This window comes from Diadema setosum, chromosome 5 (genome assembly GCF_964275005.1).
Source record: "Diadema setosum chromosome 5, eeDiaSeto1, whole genome shotgun sequence".
Lineage (NCBI taxonomy): Eukaryota > Metazoa > Echinodermata > Echinoidea > Diadematoida > Diadematidae > Diadema > Diadema setosum.
Window position 1 is genome coordinate 19,268,180 of NC_092689.1, and position 17,914 is coordinate 19,286,093.

General features: G+C 37.1%; 1 protein-coding gene across 1 annotated transcript; it reads left to right on the forward strand.

Moving 5' to 3' along the window:
- The first annotated feature begins 266 nt into the window (after window positions 1–266).
- On the forward strand, window positions 267–13,489 carry LOC140229181 (alpha-ketoglutarate-dependent dioxygenase alkB homolog 3-like). Its single transcript, XM_072309447.1, has 8 exons — window positions 267–341; window positions 2,124–2,317; window positions 3,827–3,874; window positions 4,488–4,591; window positions 5,595–5,683; window positions 7,408–7,617; window positions 8,891–8,989; window positions 13,304–13,489. Exons 1-8 carry the CDS (start codon window positions 267–269, stop codon window positions 13,376–13,378), a joined length of 894 nt encoding a protein of 297 aa, XP_072165548.1. The 3' UTR covers window positions 13,379–13,489.
- Window positions 13,490–17,914: the final 4,425 nt, after the last annotated feature.

Sequence of the window (17,914 nt, forward strand, 5' to 3'; positions counted from 1 at the left end):
GCTTGCCATGTACATGTATGTTCCAGTAGTTAATGTCTTGATTCCACGGAATTAAAAACACACGAGAGTCTTCTTACCCGGCCAAGCGCAAAATATTAGTCATGCGAAAATATCCACTTTTACAGTAAATGCTTACTAAACTTGAGTAATGCTCTTCACAAAGGGCCAACTTGCATAGAACTATCAACTATTTTTGAAACTATATGATATCATGTTTGTTACTCCACAGAATATTTGTTTCTTGAGAAAGAGACAAAGCAATAATTATGGCAGACAAAAGGCAGAGAGCAAGAATTCAAGGTTCATGGGCTGGACCTTCTCCAGCTCTGAAAAAGGTACAAGTAACAATAACATGATGCATCACACATTACCCCGGGGTACTGTGGTACCTCGGGGTATCACATTGTGTAGCGCCACCTCATGTCCACCCGAGGACAGGCGCAGAGAAATGCATGCACTGTGTGTGCATGTACATAGTCATTCCCATGCCACTACATGTTATACCATGCATGCGTGGCACACTGTGCTAGCAATAGCGTGTACTTCAGTGCAGTGCACAGTGCAGTGCAGTGCAGTGGCTAGCGCGTGCTAGCTCCTGCACCAAAATAATTTCCACTTTTTGGCAACCCAGGGTACAACCTTTTTAAAAAAATAAATAGTTCAACAAAATGGCCGATTTTTATTTGGTACCCCGGGATACCATTTATGTCATCACATGGGAAAAGCTAATGTGAATTGGAAAAGGATTTGATATTGGATAATTTCAGCAAAGCTACCTTCAACTCCAAGTCTTGATGTAGGAGAAGCGTACAAACTATGTTGCAAAACTGAACACATCTTTCACAGTTATGTGAAAGATAATACCATTTAATATGTGCAATGCATTTTTTGTAATAATCAATGCTAGACAAAGAAAATAATGTTTAAAGGGTGTGTACAGTTCTGGTTGAGGTGAGGATTTAACTTTTAACGTTTTGTGAGATATTCAGAAACCACTCTATGAGATGTCAAAGAGCATGCAATTTTAAGGGGTATCAAAAGTTTATTTGATGAAAATCGGTTTTGAAATGGCTGAGATATCCAAAAACAAGGTGAAACAAAGAGATCGTAATAAAAGGCGTGGCCTGTTGCCTTTCATTATTATCACTTTTTTTTGGATATCTCAGCCATTTGAAAACCAATTTTCATCAAACAAATGTTGAATCCTTCTTAAAATTACATGCTCTTTCATATTTCATAAGAGGTAAACCTGAATCCCCACCTCAACCAGTACTGTACAGTCCCTTTAAGCAAAATTATGACTGTTAACTTCTGAATGTTTAGCTGGTGAGGAAGAATTCACTAAAGGTGTAATTGTTATTCTATGATTGATACTCATCCTGTGTATTTTAATCTTCCATATGAGCAAGAAATATGCAATAAAAACAATTCAACAACAACTTCTCTGAATATTTGACACAAGTACCTCTTTTGGCATTGTAGAGTTACACTTTGTTCTAGTATTATATATCACAGCTTTAAAAAATTTCCCTACAGTATAACTTCAGAGAGCTGTAATATTGCTAATTAGAAAGTTGATGAGCTTTACATTCTATGTAATGTTGCTTAAAGAAAGCATAGCATTGATAACAGTATGAGGCGTCAATAAACCTCATGTTGCAAAAAACTTACATATACAATGTATGTCTGCAATTCATGTTAGTGATGAATATTGTTGCAAACCTGTAACATACAGTGTGTAACAGAGTTTAGGCTCCTACCAACCTTTAACAATTTGTGGGCAAGCTTTCATTCATTCCAGTGGGATTTCTCAAGGAAAGTGATAGTCACTCTCTTTTCTCCTTGCGGTCTGCTTGGCTTGCAATCACTGGACTGAAGGTCCGAGGCAAAGCATGACCTGAGTCCCACAAGCTAGCCCACAATGGTTAAAGGTTTGTAGAAGCCTAACTTCTGCTGTATGATCACCCCAAACTGTGTATTTTTTTCCTGTATTACTATCACAATATCATTGAATTGGCACTTCTGTTTGTAATGATCTTTCTGACTGTGTGTGATTTTAGATCCATGTATACACATACTATGCACACACAAAAAGGCTATGACTTATGAATGTATCTATACAGGGTCCAGTTCCCACTAGTAAGGAGGGCAAGGTTCAGACACGTCCAAGGCCAGGCCCTAATCCCAGTGCTGTGTCATCGACAAATCAGGTCCCCAAGACAGCTGGATTTTCTGGGCAGTCAGATTGCCTGCAAGGAACATTAACCTTTACAGATACTGGCATTGTGAGGAGAATTCCGGAACCCAAGCAGATTGAGTAAGTTTTGTGGTCCCCTGTAAGAAAGCAGTAAACTTGGTTGTTCTCTGTTGCAAACATTCCTACATTTCACAAACGTCATCATGTACACTAGCTAGTGTATGTTTTAAAATGGCCAATATCTTCCTCTGTACTGTTAAAGCAGAACAAGAAATTTACCAAGTAGTTACTTTTAGCAAGTGGATGTGTTAGTTTACATTAACCATGATTTTTTTTTTTTAAAGCATGTGTTAGCATTTGATGTTAGGCTGGCGTGGAATGAAACTGACAGATAAGGATTTTGTTGATGTTTTTGGTTATCCTAGCATTTTATCTTATAAAACGTGAACGAGTCAATGTCTATCCAAGACCAACGTCAGCAGAAGAGTTACTACAATTTGATCTTCAAAAATTTGTGTTATGTGTTTTTTTTTCTTGAATGATTTATAAAGCTTATAGACATCTGTTGTTGACATCTCAAGATTAGGAGTATATTAAAAAAGATTATGAAAATATGTCATTTCAAACAGCCAATTAAAAAAAAAAATAATCCATTTAGGCCATTACATGTTATGAATGTAGAGCATATTCATTAGCATTCAGTAATCCCTTCAAACTTGACCTACGTAGCTGTGAAGTATAGCAAGACCACTCAGGTGTAGCAATAGTGTCTCAGTCCAACAGGAAGGCATTGGTGACACAAGAGGGATTGGGGGGCTAGGTAATCTCTATTCATTGATGATTAGTTTAAAGACCTCAGTCAGCAAAGAAAGCACTCTAGCATACCTGCCATTCAGTAAACAAAGCACTGTGAGAAGTCCTGAAAAAAAAAAAAACTATTCAATTAAGAGCCCATAAAGAGTCTATACAATTACATTATAATTAGCTATTGAAAGTCTAGACAATTAGATGTGGTGTGTGGAGCCTCCTCCAAGGAGGTTATATTTTTTGCTGGCATTTGTTTGTTTGTCTGTGTGCAAAGTAACTCAAAAAGTTACAAATGGCTTTGGATGAAACTTACAGGAAAGGTTGATAATGACACTATTAATGATTAAATTTTGACAGTTATCCAAAAAATTTTACGAATTTCATTGAGGATTTTTGATATCTTAACAGGTAGGGTCAGTGAACTTGGGGAGCTCAAGCTGGAAATGAGCTGCTTGGCTAAGGTCTGCACTCTCAGAGTGCTTCTCTTGTTTCATATTTGTTAATTTTCTTGTGATTTATGCTTGTGGCCTTGTGTACTTTCACCAAGTGTCATTATGAAAAATTTCACCAAGTGTCATTATGAAAAGTGTATAGTCAAAATACCTCTGAGGTTCTTCATTATATTCAAAAGTGAAAATGTCAGTGTCATATGTAATGACTGGAGAAGATTATGTACAAGTTATAGTTCTTATTCCTGGTACCTCACTTCAGTGCCAAGTACCAAGCAATACTGCAAGCTTTGTGATGTGAAATCATATTCTTTGTATTTTTCCTGATGATAAGATGAGCTAACCTCAATTTCTGCTTGTGTATTCTTTGAAGGAGAGATGGATCATACGTCATTAGCACAGAACCAAATGGAGAGGCAAGGTGAGTTTGTGTCACTCATGAAAATAAAATCTTGAAAGTATCTGCAGCTGCAAAAAAACCTGGACCATCAATAATTCCACCAGCCCAGTTTGACTGAAGTCATAAAAAATTACAGTATCATCAAAACAGATAAAGTTGTAGCAGTTGAAAGAATAAGTGTTGTCCATTATTTTTGCTTACAATACATTTTGAACTCCATTTTTCCCTTTAAGACTACTTATATAGATTTAGCAATATCAACAACAGTGACCAAAATTACTTGCTCAACAGAACTTTTAAGCAAATTGTAACCAGTGTGAAGTGAGTTGATGTATCATTTACATGTGTGAAACAAAGTTACACACAGAGAAAATGAGATATAAATACCCAAATATTATGCTCAAGTTTATCCAGATTTTTGGAACAATTAGAATATTTTGATGGATCTCACCTTTGAGCAATTTTAGAATAATATATACAAAGTGACTCATAATGTCAACCCAGCAGTAAGAAAACAGTGAATACTGATGGAGTATTCAGTGACTTTCACTCTGTATCGCACAAATGAGCACACACATGTGTATCTAGAACTGTATATTTCTGAATATCATCATGACTTGTATGTCCATGACAGGATAACGCTCACCAGAAACTTTCTGTTGCCGGAAGAGGCAGACTATGTGTTTGCAGTGCTCAGAGATGAGATCCCATGGACCCAGAAGCGAAACACCATTCAGGGTGAGCTGAGAGTAAAACAGGATATTTTATGAATTCATAAACGTACAGATGGAGATGATGATGAGTGGAAGAAGACAATGATGATAATGACACCATGCTGATGGGACAGACAATCATTGTCTCATGACAAAAGATGAGTGATATTTGCAGATCTACAGCCATTTTCAACATCAGCACCAGGTGTCACACAGTAGCTGATTTTTATGTTATACATGTACATCTCACCTTATAACACCCATTTGGTAATCTGTAGTTCATCAAGCTATCATACTGACACTAGTATGATAATAACTCTTCCTTCTTCGTTTAATCTTACCATAAGATAAACAATCCTCCAGATCATGGAAATAGAATAGTCCCTTGAGTTCATTGTGAGACAGAAGTTCATTGTGATACAGTGGGTAGTCAAAGTAGCTTGTAAGCCCTTTTCATTGTTACATATTCACAACCTACTGTAAAACGAGGAATTTTCGCGTGCATTTTAATTTCGCGAATTTCGCGAGCGCCAAAATTCACGAAATTAAAATGCAAACGAAAGCTTTTGTCTACACTACATACATTGAATGCCAGAAGCAATTCGCGAAAATTTCATGCCACGAAAAAGGCTGTCGGCTCCAATTCGCGAAAATTTCATGCCGCGAATATATCATGTTTTACAGTATTGCATGCCAAGAACAACTGTCAGCACAAATGAAAGTGCATTAGGCATAGAGTGCCTCTTTTATGGCATTGTATACTCACACCAAAGTAGGTGCAGGAAAGCTTAGCTGCTCTTCCTTCTCTTTCATTCATAGAGAATGAGAGTGTTTATGTAGAGTTTAATAGACATAGCTAAGGCCAGATGTATGTATTAATTAATATACATTTTTTTTTCCACAGGAAAACAACTCTTTGTAGGTGAGAGTCGAGTCTAATTACATGTATGTTATGTAAATTAGGTATGAGAAATTACCCATTGGACAGTGTTCTAGTTGTCATATTCTTTGTTTATCTTTACCTACAGGTCAAGAATTTGATGAACCAAGGTTGACATGTTGGTATGGAGAACACCCATATGCATACAGTAGAGTTCGATGGGAAGCCAATACTGAGGTGAGCTTATTTTTAGTGGTTCTCACATGACATATGTGACCGTGCATCACATAAGCAACAAAAGCACACCCCTTGATTTTACGTGAGGACTCAAAACGGGTAAAACAGGTCAACCAAGTCAAATTTGAGTGTTTCATATTTCCTGAAAGAGCTACTCTTTTTCTATATTATTCTTGAGTTTGGAATCATAAAATGAATGGGAAAGTAGGTTTTCAGCAGTTTTTCTACAAGCCTTTTTTGTAGTGTCATCACGTATGTCTTAGAGACCCCTTTTCATTTCTTGAAAATCCTATTCACACTCTTCACTTTCAACTCTAATAACTTTTGAAAGGATAATGCTACTGCTTGAGACTTAATATCAATCATGGACAGAATGTGTTGATAGAGCGTGCTTAATTTTAACTGAATGTGATAATCCCTTCATTGTTGTTGCTTCGGTGGTTTACATCCTGTTTTTTGTCCTTTTCATCGCACAGGTTGCATAGCTTGGTATTAAGATTAAGTGCTTGAATAGACCCTGTACTTCAGAGCCTCTTTTCTCAGTTCACACTTTTCCAGAGTGTGTGCTTTCTTTCCAATATCTAGATAGGTTGGAAGAGTCCATTTGAGTTGAGTTATGCATCATTTTAAAGCTTAAAGTCTGCTCATTCAGAATCTGCCCTTAACTAAAAATAAATGTCTATTGACTTTTTGTTGGTTTTGTGGTGCATCGTCACATATAGAATTGTCACAAGACATATGATTGTCACAAGTTATAAAGTGAAAATTGAGCAAAGAAAATGAGATACCATTAGAATTCGAACCCGAGACCTCTAGATTGCTGGCCCGATGCACTACCGACTGAGCTATAGAAAGCCCTAGTTCAGTGTTCATCCCAGAAACCTTGTGTGTGGTCAGAAGTTATCGTGGTGTGTGTGTGTGTGACACAAAATCACACACACATTAACCTGACATATACCCGAAGGATGTAACTCGGCTTGGAGAAATATGCAAGGGATCACCGAAGCTTGCATTTATCCCCAAGTTGATGTACATCCTTTGGGTTTATGTCAGGTTAATGTGTGTGTGTTTGTATTACACACATACACACACTATAATAGCTTTTGACCACATGAGCATTGAGAATTAAGAGTTAATGAGACGAACACTGTACTAGGGCTTTCTGTAACTCAGTCGGTAGAGCACCGGGCTAGCAATCTGGAGATCTCGGGTTAGAATCCTGAGGGAATCTCATTTTCTTTGCTCAATTTTTCACTGATAAATTACATTCATATCTGATCAATTTCCCTTTGTTTGCATTTATTAGTTATGAAGTGCTCGGACTGAAGTATCCGATCGGTGTTGGGATCTTATGACTCATGGGTTACTCTCTGTTCATGGAATGATGGCTCATTTAGAGAGCTGTCCCATGTTTCATGGAACAGCCTTAAAAGAATTCACCTCCCTTGGTGTCTAATTCTTGCTTAAAACACACGTAATGAAAATTTGTGTGATTTTGTGAATGTGTTTAGTTGTTTGACTTCAGTTCTTTGACAGGCCCATATCTAAACAATATTACTCTGTTACTTAGTAATTGTTCAGTACATTATCATCATCATCATAATCATATTATGATTAGCAGCATTATTATCATATCATAATTATCATCATCATCATTAGTAGTAGCTGATTCCATCATCCTCATTGTCGTCATTGCCACCATGTCTTGTGTTTTCTTTCACTAGTGGCATGAGACACTCCTATATGTCAAAAGCCGTATTGAAGAGACAACAGGGTTCACCTTCAACTCCTGCCTCCTGAACTTCTACCGCAGTGGGAAGGACCACGTGTCGTGGCACAGCGATGACGAGCCTGCCTTGGGGTCGAAGCCTACCATAGCATCCGTGTCACTCGGAGACTCCAGGATCTTTGAAATGAGGAAGAAGCCACCTCCGGTATGCTTCAGATTGCTCAGAGGATATTGTGGCTGAATTTCAGAAATAGCATGTCTTCTATTGCAACTGATTGAAAGACTCTCCTTTAATTATATAAGCAGTGATTATTCAGCGTTTTAGTTGTAGTCATGATTTAAAAAAAAAAAAAAAAAATCATGGGCATACATACTCGGGTTGGATTCAAATTCATTATTAATTTTGAATACATATGCAGTACCCACTGCATGGTAACAGGATTCAAACCAGAACTGGCTGTCGAGCATAAGCTCTGTAGCCTAGTGAATATGACACCTGTCCAGTAATCAGGAGCTTGTTGGTTCGAATGCGACTCTATTTCATATGCCCGTGACTTTTTAAGCATGGCTAAAATACTGAATAATCGCTGCTCATTTGTGTTGATGAAGGGCAATTTGTCAGTCATTTTTGATAGAAACAACTTGATGCAAGAATTAATTACTTAACAGAAGTGTGACTTCTGTTTTCTTTAACATTATGGTTCCTTGAGTGCTAATTGGCCCAGAAAACCCCATGTCATTTTGACACACTGTCTACAGTCTCAAGCACAGAAAGGGTTAAAGGCTTTCAGTATTTTGAGATTGGTTTGTGTATTTGCAGATGAATAAGACCTTGATGTCAAGGGATTCACCAGCCGCAATCTCTGGCTCTAAGATATGTCTGACAATAATATAAGCATCTTGGCTCTAACTGTCACTATCAAAGGGGGCATGTGTAGGATTAAATATTGTGTATGATGTGATAATTTCAGAGATTTCTCAAACCTAATGAGAGGAGAGGAATAAGACGGCAAAACTTACAATATTAGTCGATCCTTGCCGTCCAAATTAGAGACATTATGACAAAAAGGGCTTATTTTTATAAGCTAATTCACGGTTAGCACTAGTCTCAAATGACCTCTCCAACCACAGACTTTGTAAAACATGGAATAGTCTTCAAGAAGAGCTGTTGAAAACGGCCATGCAGGAAATGGTAATTTACATAGTAGTGCTGTATGAATAGCTTTTGTTAATGTTGTCGTGAAGCCCTATCTAGGTTTTGAATACCTCGGTTGCAAATCCATTTCAAGAGAAGGTCCCAAATGACCTTTATCTGCACATGCTCAGATTAGAAATGTAATCTGGCTTATTGCCATTGGTTGTTTTCATAGAACTAAAAATCCATGTCATGTCTTGTGCATTTGAAAGTAATAAATTGAGCCATCACAATAATATGTCTCACACTCGGTATGCTACATTGTTTTTTGGCTGTTCCACAGGAAGAGAATGGTGATTATACCTACATGGAGAAACTAAGGATACCATTGACTCATGGCAGTTTGTTGATGATGGAGGGCGCTTCACAAGATGACTGGCAGGTTGGTCAAGCAGTGCAATGATATGCAAGTAGTGAATGATCACGAGTGCAATGGTGCAAGATACCACACAAGATGATAGATGAGGTGCTCTATTCAACGAGGCAAAGCTGAGTTGAATAGAGCATCCCATCTTCCACTGAATAGGAAATCTTGTTCCATTGCACAAATATTTCAAAACCATGTACTATAAGTTTTGTACCTCATACATCAATGAATGTGGTCAATGCTGATTCCTGAATTTCGTACAGAAAACCATTATGATGATAGTTTTGCTATATGTTTTACCATAATCTTAAAAAGAAACTGTACTCCGTACAATTTTGTTCAACATTTGTCGAAAAGTCAGTACCAACCAGTTAACAGATGGATTGAGATGTACACAAATAGAGGCAAATGTGAGGGAATTTATGCATTACTTCAAGTGACAATATGTCATTTAACCAGGATGGTCGGGGGATCCTAAAAATGGTTGGCACTCTTAGGTTTATTGTGTCGAATGGTCACTACTGCGATGGAGCAAGATTCCGGACGAGATGAAATATGAGGCGCTCTATTCAACAAGGCATAGCCAAGTTGAATAGAGCATCTCATCTTTCAATGAATATGAATCTTGTTCCCTTGCACGAGTAAAGACCATGCATTTTATATTTCATGCAATAATTTGTTTGTTAACAGAATTTTGTTCAAAATTTTTCAAAAAACAGTACCACAGAGGTAAACAGGTGGAATGAGATGTACACAAATAGAGGCAAATATGAGGGAATTTATGCATTATTTCGGGTGCCAATAAGTCATCTGACTTGGGTGGTTGTGGAAGGATGGGGGATCCTGTAAATGGTGGTATTGGTCATTTTGTTGTCCGGTCATTCCCAGAAAACCTTTCATTTTTCTCAACTGTTTATATGTGGGTATTTTCTTGGGCGAAAAATGTGTTCAATTTATACCTAAGCACTGTGTTCTGTTTACTTTATAGCAAAACAAAATCAGTCACCTACCTCTGGAATATTCTAGGATGTTTTGTTTTGTAGTCTTTTGTGCACAAATTAGATGAGAGTTTTCATGGCATTGAATTACAATCACACTCTTTTATCAGACATGCCCATGTCAGTTCTATCAGGATGCCTTCAAACTGATATAAGTGTTATCAAAATAATGTGTGTCTCAATTCCTCATGTACCAGGTAAATTAGCCCAATTTTTCATTGAATTGTGGCCTTTTATTATATGACTTGGACTCATAACTATTTCTTCTGTTGGGCTGGGTTTTTTTTTTTGTCCCCGCCGAACGAGTTCGAGCAGGGGACTATGAAACGGGCTCCGTACGTGTGTGTGTCCGTGTGTCCGTCCGTCCGTCCGTGCGTCCGTCCGTGCGTCCGTCCGTGCGTCCGTCCGTGCGTCCGTGTGTGCGTCCGTGTGTGATCAAAATGTTCAATTTGCTACTTCTCTGTCATTTATGAGCCAATTTTGATTCTGTTTGCTTTATATGATAGCACTACATAGGAGCTTTAAAACTTCTACACAGAATTTCAGTTGTGACCTTTGACCTTGACCTTTGACCTATATTGTACATTTTGCTACAAAATGCTACTCCTTCGCCATTTCTAACCCGATTTCGATTCCCTTTGCTTTATGTGATGGCACTAGGTGAGGGCTTCAAAACTTCTACACAGAATTTTGACCTTTGACTTCTTTGACCTTTGACCTTGATTTTTGACCTATATTGTACATTTTGCTACAAAATGCTACTCCTTCGCCATTTTTAACCCGATTTCGATTCCGTTTGCTTTATATGATGGCACTAGTTGAGGGCTTCAAAACTTCTACACAGAATTTTGACCTTTGACTTCTTTGACCTTTGACCTTGATTTTTGACCTATATTGTGCATTTTGCTACAAAATGCTACTCCTTCGCCATTTCTAACCCGATTTCAATTCCGTTTGCTTTATGTGATAGCACTAGGTGAGGGCTTCAAAACTTCTACACAGAATTTTGACCTTTGTCTTCTTTGACCTTTGACCTTGATTTTTGACCTATATTGTACACTGGCTACAAAATGCCACTCCTTCGCCATTTCTAACCCAATTTCGATTCCATTTGCTTTATGTAATGGCACTAGGTGAGGGCTTCAAAATTTCTACACAGAATTTTGACCTTTGACTTCTTTGACCTTTGACCTTGATTTTTTACCTATATTGCACATTTTGTTACAAAATGCTACTTCCGGCGGGGACATATATTACGCACCGCGTAATTTCTACTTTTCCTTGTTTTGTTTTTTTTTTTTTTGCGTATGTTTAGCATAAGTTGTCCGCGGAAACTGTGTGTGATGTGGTTTTATGCCTTGCTACAGAAATGCATATTATAGGTCACAGGATTTTTGTTTAGTCATTTATGTGGCTGACTGAGATGCTGTAAGTCAACCTCATTCAAGTGAAGCTTTGACAGTAGCATCTCTGAATACATGATGCTTGTATAGATGTGTCGTCTTTAGATTAGGTTAGCCAAAGATTTATCAAGTAGTGCTATCATTTAGACTTGATATGTCACAGAGACAATCGGCCTGTCCACAGACAGTAAAGTACATAATAGAATAGACCTTGCATCACAAAACCATCAAAACCCAACTTTCCATAAGGCAGGGCTGCACGCTAGCCCATATTTTCTACTGGTCCATCCTGTCTGTAGGACCAGTAGGTACCAAGTTTTCCTGTTTTTACTGGTCCATTCATGAAAAAGTTACTTGTCCGACAGTGATTTCACTAGTCCTGGGGGGCATTTCATGAAGGAACTTGTCAGATAGTCAATTATATCCAACAAGTTTTGAGAAATTCTTTAGTCTGATTGGCTGATTTCTCTGAACTTGTCGAATATAATTGACTTGTCGGACATTTTATCCGACAAGTTCCTTCATGAAATGCCCCCCTGGACTGTCTGAATAGTGCCAATGTACAGCTTTGCATACATGTAAGTAAGCAAAATACATGGATCTGTCCTTTTCCCTTTTTTTTTATTTTTCTGAAAGAGCAAATTCAAAAGTTTGGGAAAATTTACAATGAATGGGAACTTGTCCTATTAGAATAAGTTTGTCTAGTACACATTTTTTTCTTATCTGATGTAGGTTTTCTTGGATGTACAGATGTGGAGTATGTGAGCCCCTTTGCATACCCTTCACATTTACAAGGATGATGCTAATTGCCCTGAAAGCTTTTATTGTCCAAGAATAGAATGTACAAAGTGGTTGTGCAAAATTTTAGCTTAATCTGATAATCCCTTCATAGTGGGTTGCTATGGAGTTTTACATCCTGTTCTTTGTCCCATTCATTGCACAGAATACCATTGGATTAGTTTACACTTGAATAGACCTTAAACTTCAAAGCCTCTTTTCTTCATATACACTTTTTGTTAGGATGTGCTTCCTTTCCATATTTACATGGGTTAACAAAGTCCAGTTGCAGTGAGTTATAGCTCATTTAAAAGCTTAGAGTCTGCTCTTTCAGAATCTGCCTTCAACTAAAAATTTATGTCTGGTAACCTTTTGGTGATTTTGTGATGTAAGTTCATAAAATTGTATTTGACACTCTGTCAAAAACCAATGAAAATTCACCAGACATGGATTTTAAAGTTAAGGGAAGATTCTGAAAGAGCAGACTCTAAGCTTCAAAATGATGTGTAACTTTTTACAAATGGACTTTCCTAGCCCATCTAATAATAGATTGTAATTACTCTGCAGAAGAGTTTACTGAGAAAAGAGGCTCTGTTCAACTGATTAATCTTGCACCACACTGTGTTCTGTGCAGTAATTTAATAGGACAAGAAAGAGGAAGTAAAGCCACATAACAACCACAATGAAGGGACATCAGATTACCCTGAAAGTGTGTACACTCTATGACATACATTCTATTCATGACTAATTCCAACTTTCAATGCAGTAGCAAGATTCTTTCAAAAGTTACAAGAGTTGAAAGTGAAGAGTGTTTAACAGGTTTTTAAGAAGTGTAAAGGAGCCTGTACGACTTACCTTATCATGATATTCTTCTCAAAAAGTGTTCTAGAAAAATTGCAAAAAAAATGCAATTTCTCACTAGTTTTACAATCCCAAACTTGAGAATAATGCAGAAGAAGAATTTTGCTCTTTCAAAATAAACAAAAAACCCATCAATTTAAGATTGACTAGGTTGACATACTGTGTCCTCACTTAAAATCAGGATGTGTGACTATTTGTTGGTTTGAGATGCACAGTCACATACAGAAAATAATTACTGGATGTCCTTGTCATCTCATTGCTCTTACTTTCAATGATGTATCTCAAAACAGCACCAGGTTCCACGGGAGTACCACGACAGAGAAGCAAGGATCAACCTCACCTTTCGGACAATCCATCCATCATAGCTGCTTCATGGGGGATGGATAGGAACTGAGCAAATAAACCATTTGTTACAATATCCCCGAACATGAGTGTCATATATCTTGGGGTGTGATTATCAACTCATTCTGGTGCAGAATTAAGGTTTCCAAACAGCTCTGAGAGAGTGTAGGCAGTATAATAAATGCAAAGCTGTTTTGATACAAGGGTTAGAATATCGAAAAAGTGTGATCGCAAATGCATTTGAGCCAGAAATATATTTCTGCCGAATTGATAAATGAAAATTTATTTTGAAATGCATTTATAGCTCGAACCTGCCCACGCCAACCACTGCCAACTACATATCATTATTCCTCGGATCAAACTGCGCAGTGGAGCTGCGCAGTGACAAGGCCTCCCAGTCGACACACAACAAAGTTGATAAATGTAACAATACGTGAAATACAATCCGAAAGACATTTGCAAAAGCATTTTGATTATGGGTATTGAAACGTGTTTTGAACATGGGGGAAGTTGATAAATGAAGCCTCGGAGTTTGTCTTTTCTCAGATCTCCATATGATTACATCACACATGTGCAGTAGAATTTCCTTTTTTTTTTTTTTTTTTTTTACTAACGCTGCCAAGAACCTGACATTGTGTGTTGGGCGTGGTATGTACTGAAATACTTATTTTTACCAATCTCACTTATACTGTGTGATGGAACTATCGATGCAACAAACTGTAGGCACACAAATACATATTATCACCCTTTATCCTACAAATAAACTTGTGGTTTTAATGTGGGTTCACCAGGGGTTCAAGTTTTTATCACTGCCACTGTGCACTAATATATTATGACAAATCCATTTTTTTTTTTTGGGGGGGGGGGCTTGTAAACATAATGATATTGTTATTGAGCACTAATGAGCAAATAGAAACTTTCAGGAACATTGTCCCTTTTCTTTAATTTTGCCTTGATTGTTTTCACATTTGACAACTTCAGTGTTGAAAGATCTGGTCATTCAGTGTGGTCCTCTAGTCCTTGATGTTAGCATTCTTTAATCCAACTGCAGTACAGCCATTTGTTGACGGCCTTAATTCGTTGATTATAAACAGCAAGATTTGTATTTGCCATCAAGGAGGTCATTTGCGATAAGTTTATTTGTGGTGCCACATACCGGTACACCAATCACAGTATTATTCTCACCAAGGTATCTTGTTTTCAAACATTCAGGAACACTAGTACAATTGCTTGACAATTTACACACATATTACACAATGTTAGTGCATGCAATACCTTATGCACAATGTGCATTATTACTAATTCTAAGCTAGAAGGGTGCTTAACTCTTTCTGTACCAGGGACTTTGTACAGTGTGTACAATGTCATGGGGATTTCTGTACCAATGGGCAATGAAAGAAAAAGAAAGGGTTGATTCCAGAGACTGCTATATGGTTCAAGCATCTGACCATACAGTCTTGATACAATCCTATTTTTCTGCTACCGTTATTGTGAATATTATATTTTACTGTACTTGTAATGTTAATTTTTGTTAGGCTAAAACACATTATTCTAGGTAATATACCACAGGAGTACACATTGAGGAAGCTTCCAAGTTTTGTTGTTGTTGTTTTTTTCATTCAGAGGGGTGTACAGCAGTAAAGAATGTGGAAGGAATCATCCCTTTTATTGCACAGAGAGGGAGAGAGAGAGAGAGAGAGGCAGACAGACAGACAAACTAATCTTTAGACAGAGTGACAGAATGAAAATGCAAGAGAGAAGATAAGGAAAAAAGGATGGTGAAATTTGCATTTGATGCCCTCTGATAAAAATGGGATAGATGTACACTGATTGTGAAATCGAATATGGTTGTATATCCGCTACAGTGAGCTCGTGGCTCTTTGGTCTGTCGAATTACATGTATATCATGTTCCCCAAAAAAGCCAAACTGTCTCTGTTAATGCTCATGGAAAGGCATTAATTCTAAATTGAACAAAATGAAATGAAAAAGAAGGGAAGATGAAATTACTCTTATGTTCTCATCGGCTCTGCAAGGAGTACTACCGACCTTTCCAACATACATATCAGGTTGCTGGCTGTGAGTTAAGGGGGCAGTGTTTAATGCTCTTAATTTTCACATTGCTTTAAGCTGCAGGCCTCATTCTTGCAGAGGTCAAATTTTAAAGGAGCTGTATGATGCAAATGTACTTTGGCTTGTGTTGATTCATGATACCCCCAAAATCACTTTGTATAACTAAATGAATATCTAAATATGTGCTGTATATTTTATGATAATTTTTCTACTGTTCTTGTGCAGATTACTTGGATGTTATACCCCCCCAAAAAAAAGACCTTTCAAACCAGGATTCTGCCAGTGACATCATCTGTCAATCATTGCTAAAGTACTAATATGATGAACAAAAAGACAATGGAATGCACTTTTCCCTATCCTGAGCATAACTTACATGTTTTTATGTTACTTATATGACTTAGAAAAGACACTGCAGGGAAGTATGCAAGTTTTCGTGAAGTCTAGTATATTTTTTTCGGACTTAATTGGTTATTTCAAATACATGGATTTGTTCTAAAGGTAGGGTGTGCTAAATGAGAATTGGTTGTATCATTATGAACATCACTTGGTAGTGGGGCAACAATGGGTAAACTCACGGACCTGCTCTGTAACATTTCCTGTGTCCTTGGTGTGAGCAATATGATTCCCTCCGGCTCTCTGCTGGCTCTTTGCTGTGTGAGGCAAATGTTTCTATTTTTATCCCATTCAGTGATGACCTTAGTTTGAACTCGTTACCAGCCCAGAATTGGTTTTTCCCCATGTGTGTAATTTGGCATGTGTTTTTTTAAAGCAGTAGAGACATTGTACTTATGGCAAAACAATGAAACAAAACCAACCTGTGTCCTTGCTTAGCTACCAGTTTGTTACATTTTTGAATTGTATTCTTTTTTCCATCATATAATCAACTATGAGTTTTTGTTCTCTTAGATGCATATAATTTGGCTTTTGTTAAGATATACTGGGCAAAAAACAAGGGAAAAATCTCTGAATCTTGGAAGAATATTATTTCAAAGTTTGTTTCATTCCTTAATGAAGGTTAGGGTAATATTCTTTGTATTGTACAGTGAAATGAAATGTATTCATGGCAGAATGAAAAGGAAATGAGGACATCATTTGATGTATTGTGATTTTTTCCCCCAACACTCACTTAGGACGAGTTCCAGCAGTATGTATCATATCAAAGAAAATTGTCTACATAGAGCTTGCAGGAAAATCATTTGTTTCTAGTGCTCAACTGGTGATCAGTGATTGTGAGAGTCCTACCTGTAGATTCAAAAAAAGAAAAAGAAAAAAAAGCAAGAATCTGTCATTCCCTTCAGATAGTATTAGATAAATGAACTGCAACATTACCCACAGAATTTCACTTCATGTACAAGACCTTTTCAGGTATGTTTATGTAATGTGGACAAGGATTGTAAGTAAAGGGTACATACATGTATTACAGTGATGTACCTGTAGGTGCATGCTGATGTTTGAAACCAGCAATACATAATTACTCTTGATACTGCCTTTGAATTCTTAATATCTCCCTGGAAAACGACCTCAAAGACGGCAAATCACAAAGCTAATGAAAAATGCATAGGAAAATACCTGTTTGAATGTGCAATGTAATGACTTTGTGGTTGTTTCTGAGGCTTGTTAGCCATAATGCACATAGGGATTTGTTGTCGAATGGAGAAACCTAGCTTCAAAAATTATTTTCTTGTCATGCATTAACTTGGCACCCCTTAATTTCACTGCATATCTTATAGTGGAGGAAGATTATTAGTAAATGCTGAAATTCATTTGATCCACACAAAATCAAAATGAATTTACAAAAAATAAATCAATTCTATCTGAAAACAAGAAATTCAGATGCATCACCAATTTAAGAATGACCTGTATATTCAGCAATTAAGAGTTTCTGTTGTTGTTTTTTTTTATTTCTGCGGATGAATCAAACAATTGTATTCAAACAACAAAGAAGGAATATGAAAGAAAATGTTTTTTCTCTGCCATATTAGACATTGACAAAAGTAGTAGAAGTTGCGATATACAAATACAGCACCCCACCACAATGTGTGGATTCTGGAAATTGTGAGTTAATCAGGTAACCAGTACTCTTTCAGTGTGTAATAGATCATGTCACAGGCGGTCTGATTCATGATAACCAGACTTGTGTATAAGGAAAAAGATACAATGGATTATTATAGAACTTACTTTTAGATGTAGGAGTATACTCCCAGTACAAGTAAGACCCTGGTTTTGTTTCTTGATTATGGTAAAGGAGAATTCCTACATGTAATACACAGGTGCGTTGCAAATGCATCGTACCTTTTTAATGATGTGCAATGTCTTCCATTATTCATATCTGTAGATGTTGTAATGAATTTAAATCATTGTACATATAAATTGTGTAAATGTAAATTATTGTTTATTAAATGATGATCATGCATTACACTTATGATAGACAATGAAGCTTGAGTTAATTTAATGTAGATGTGTGTGTGTGTGTGTGTGTGTGTGTGTA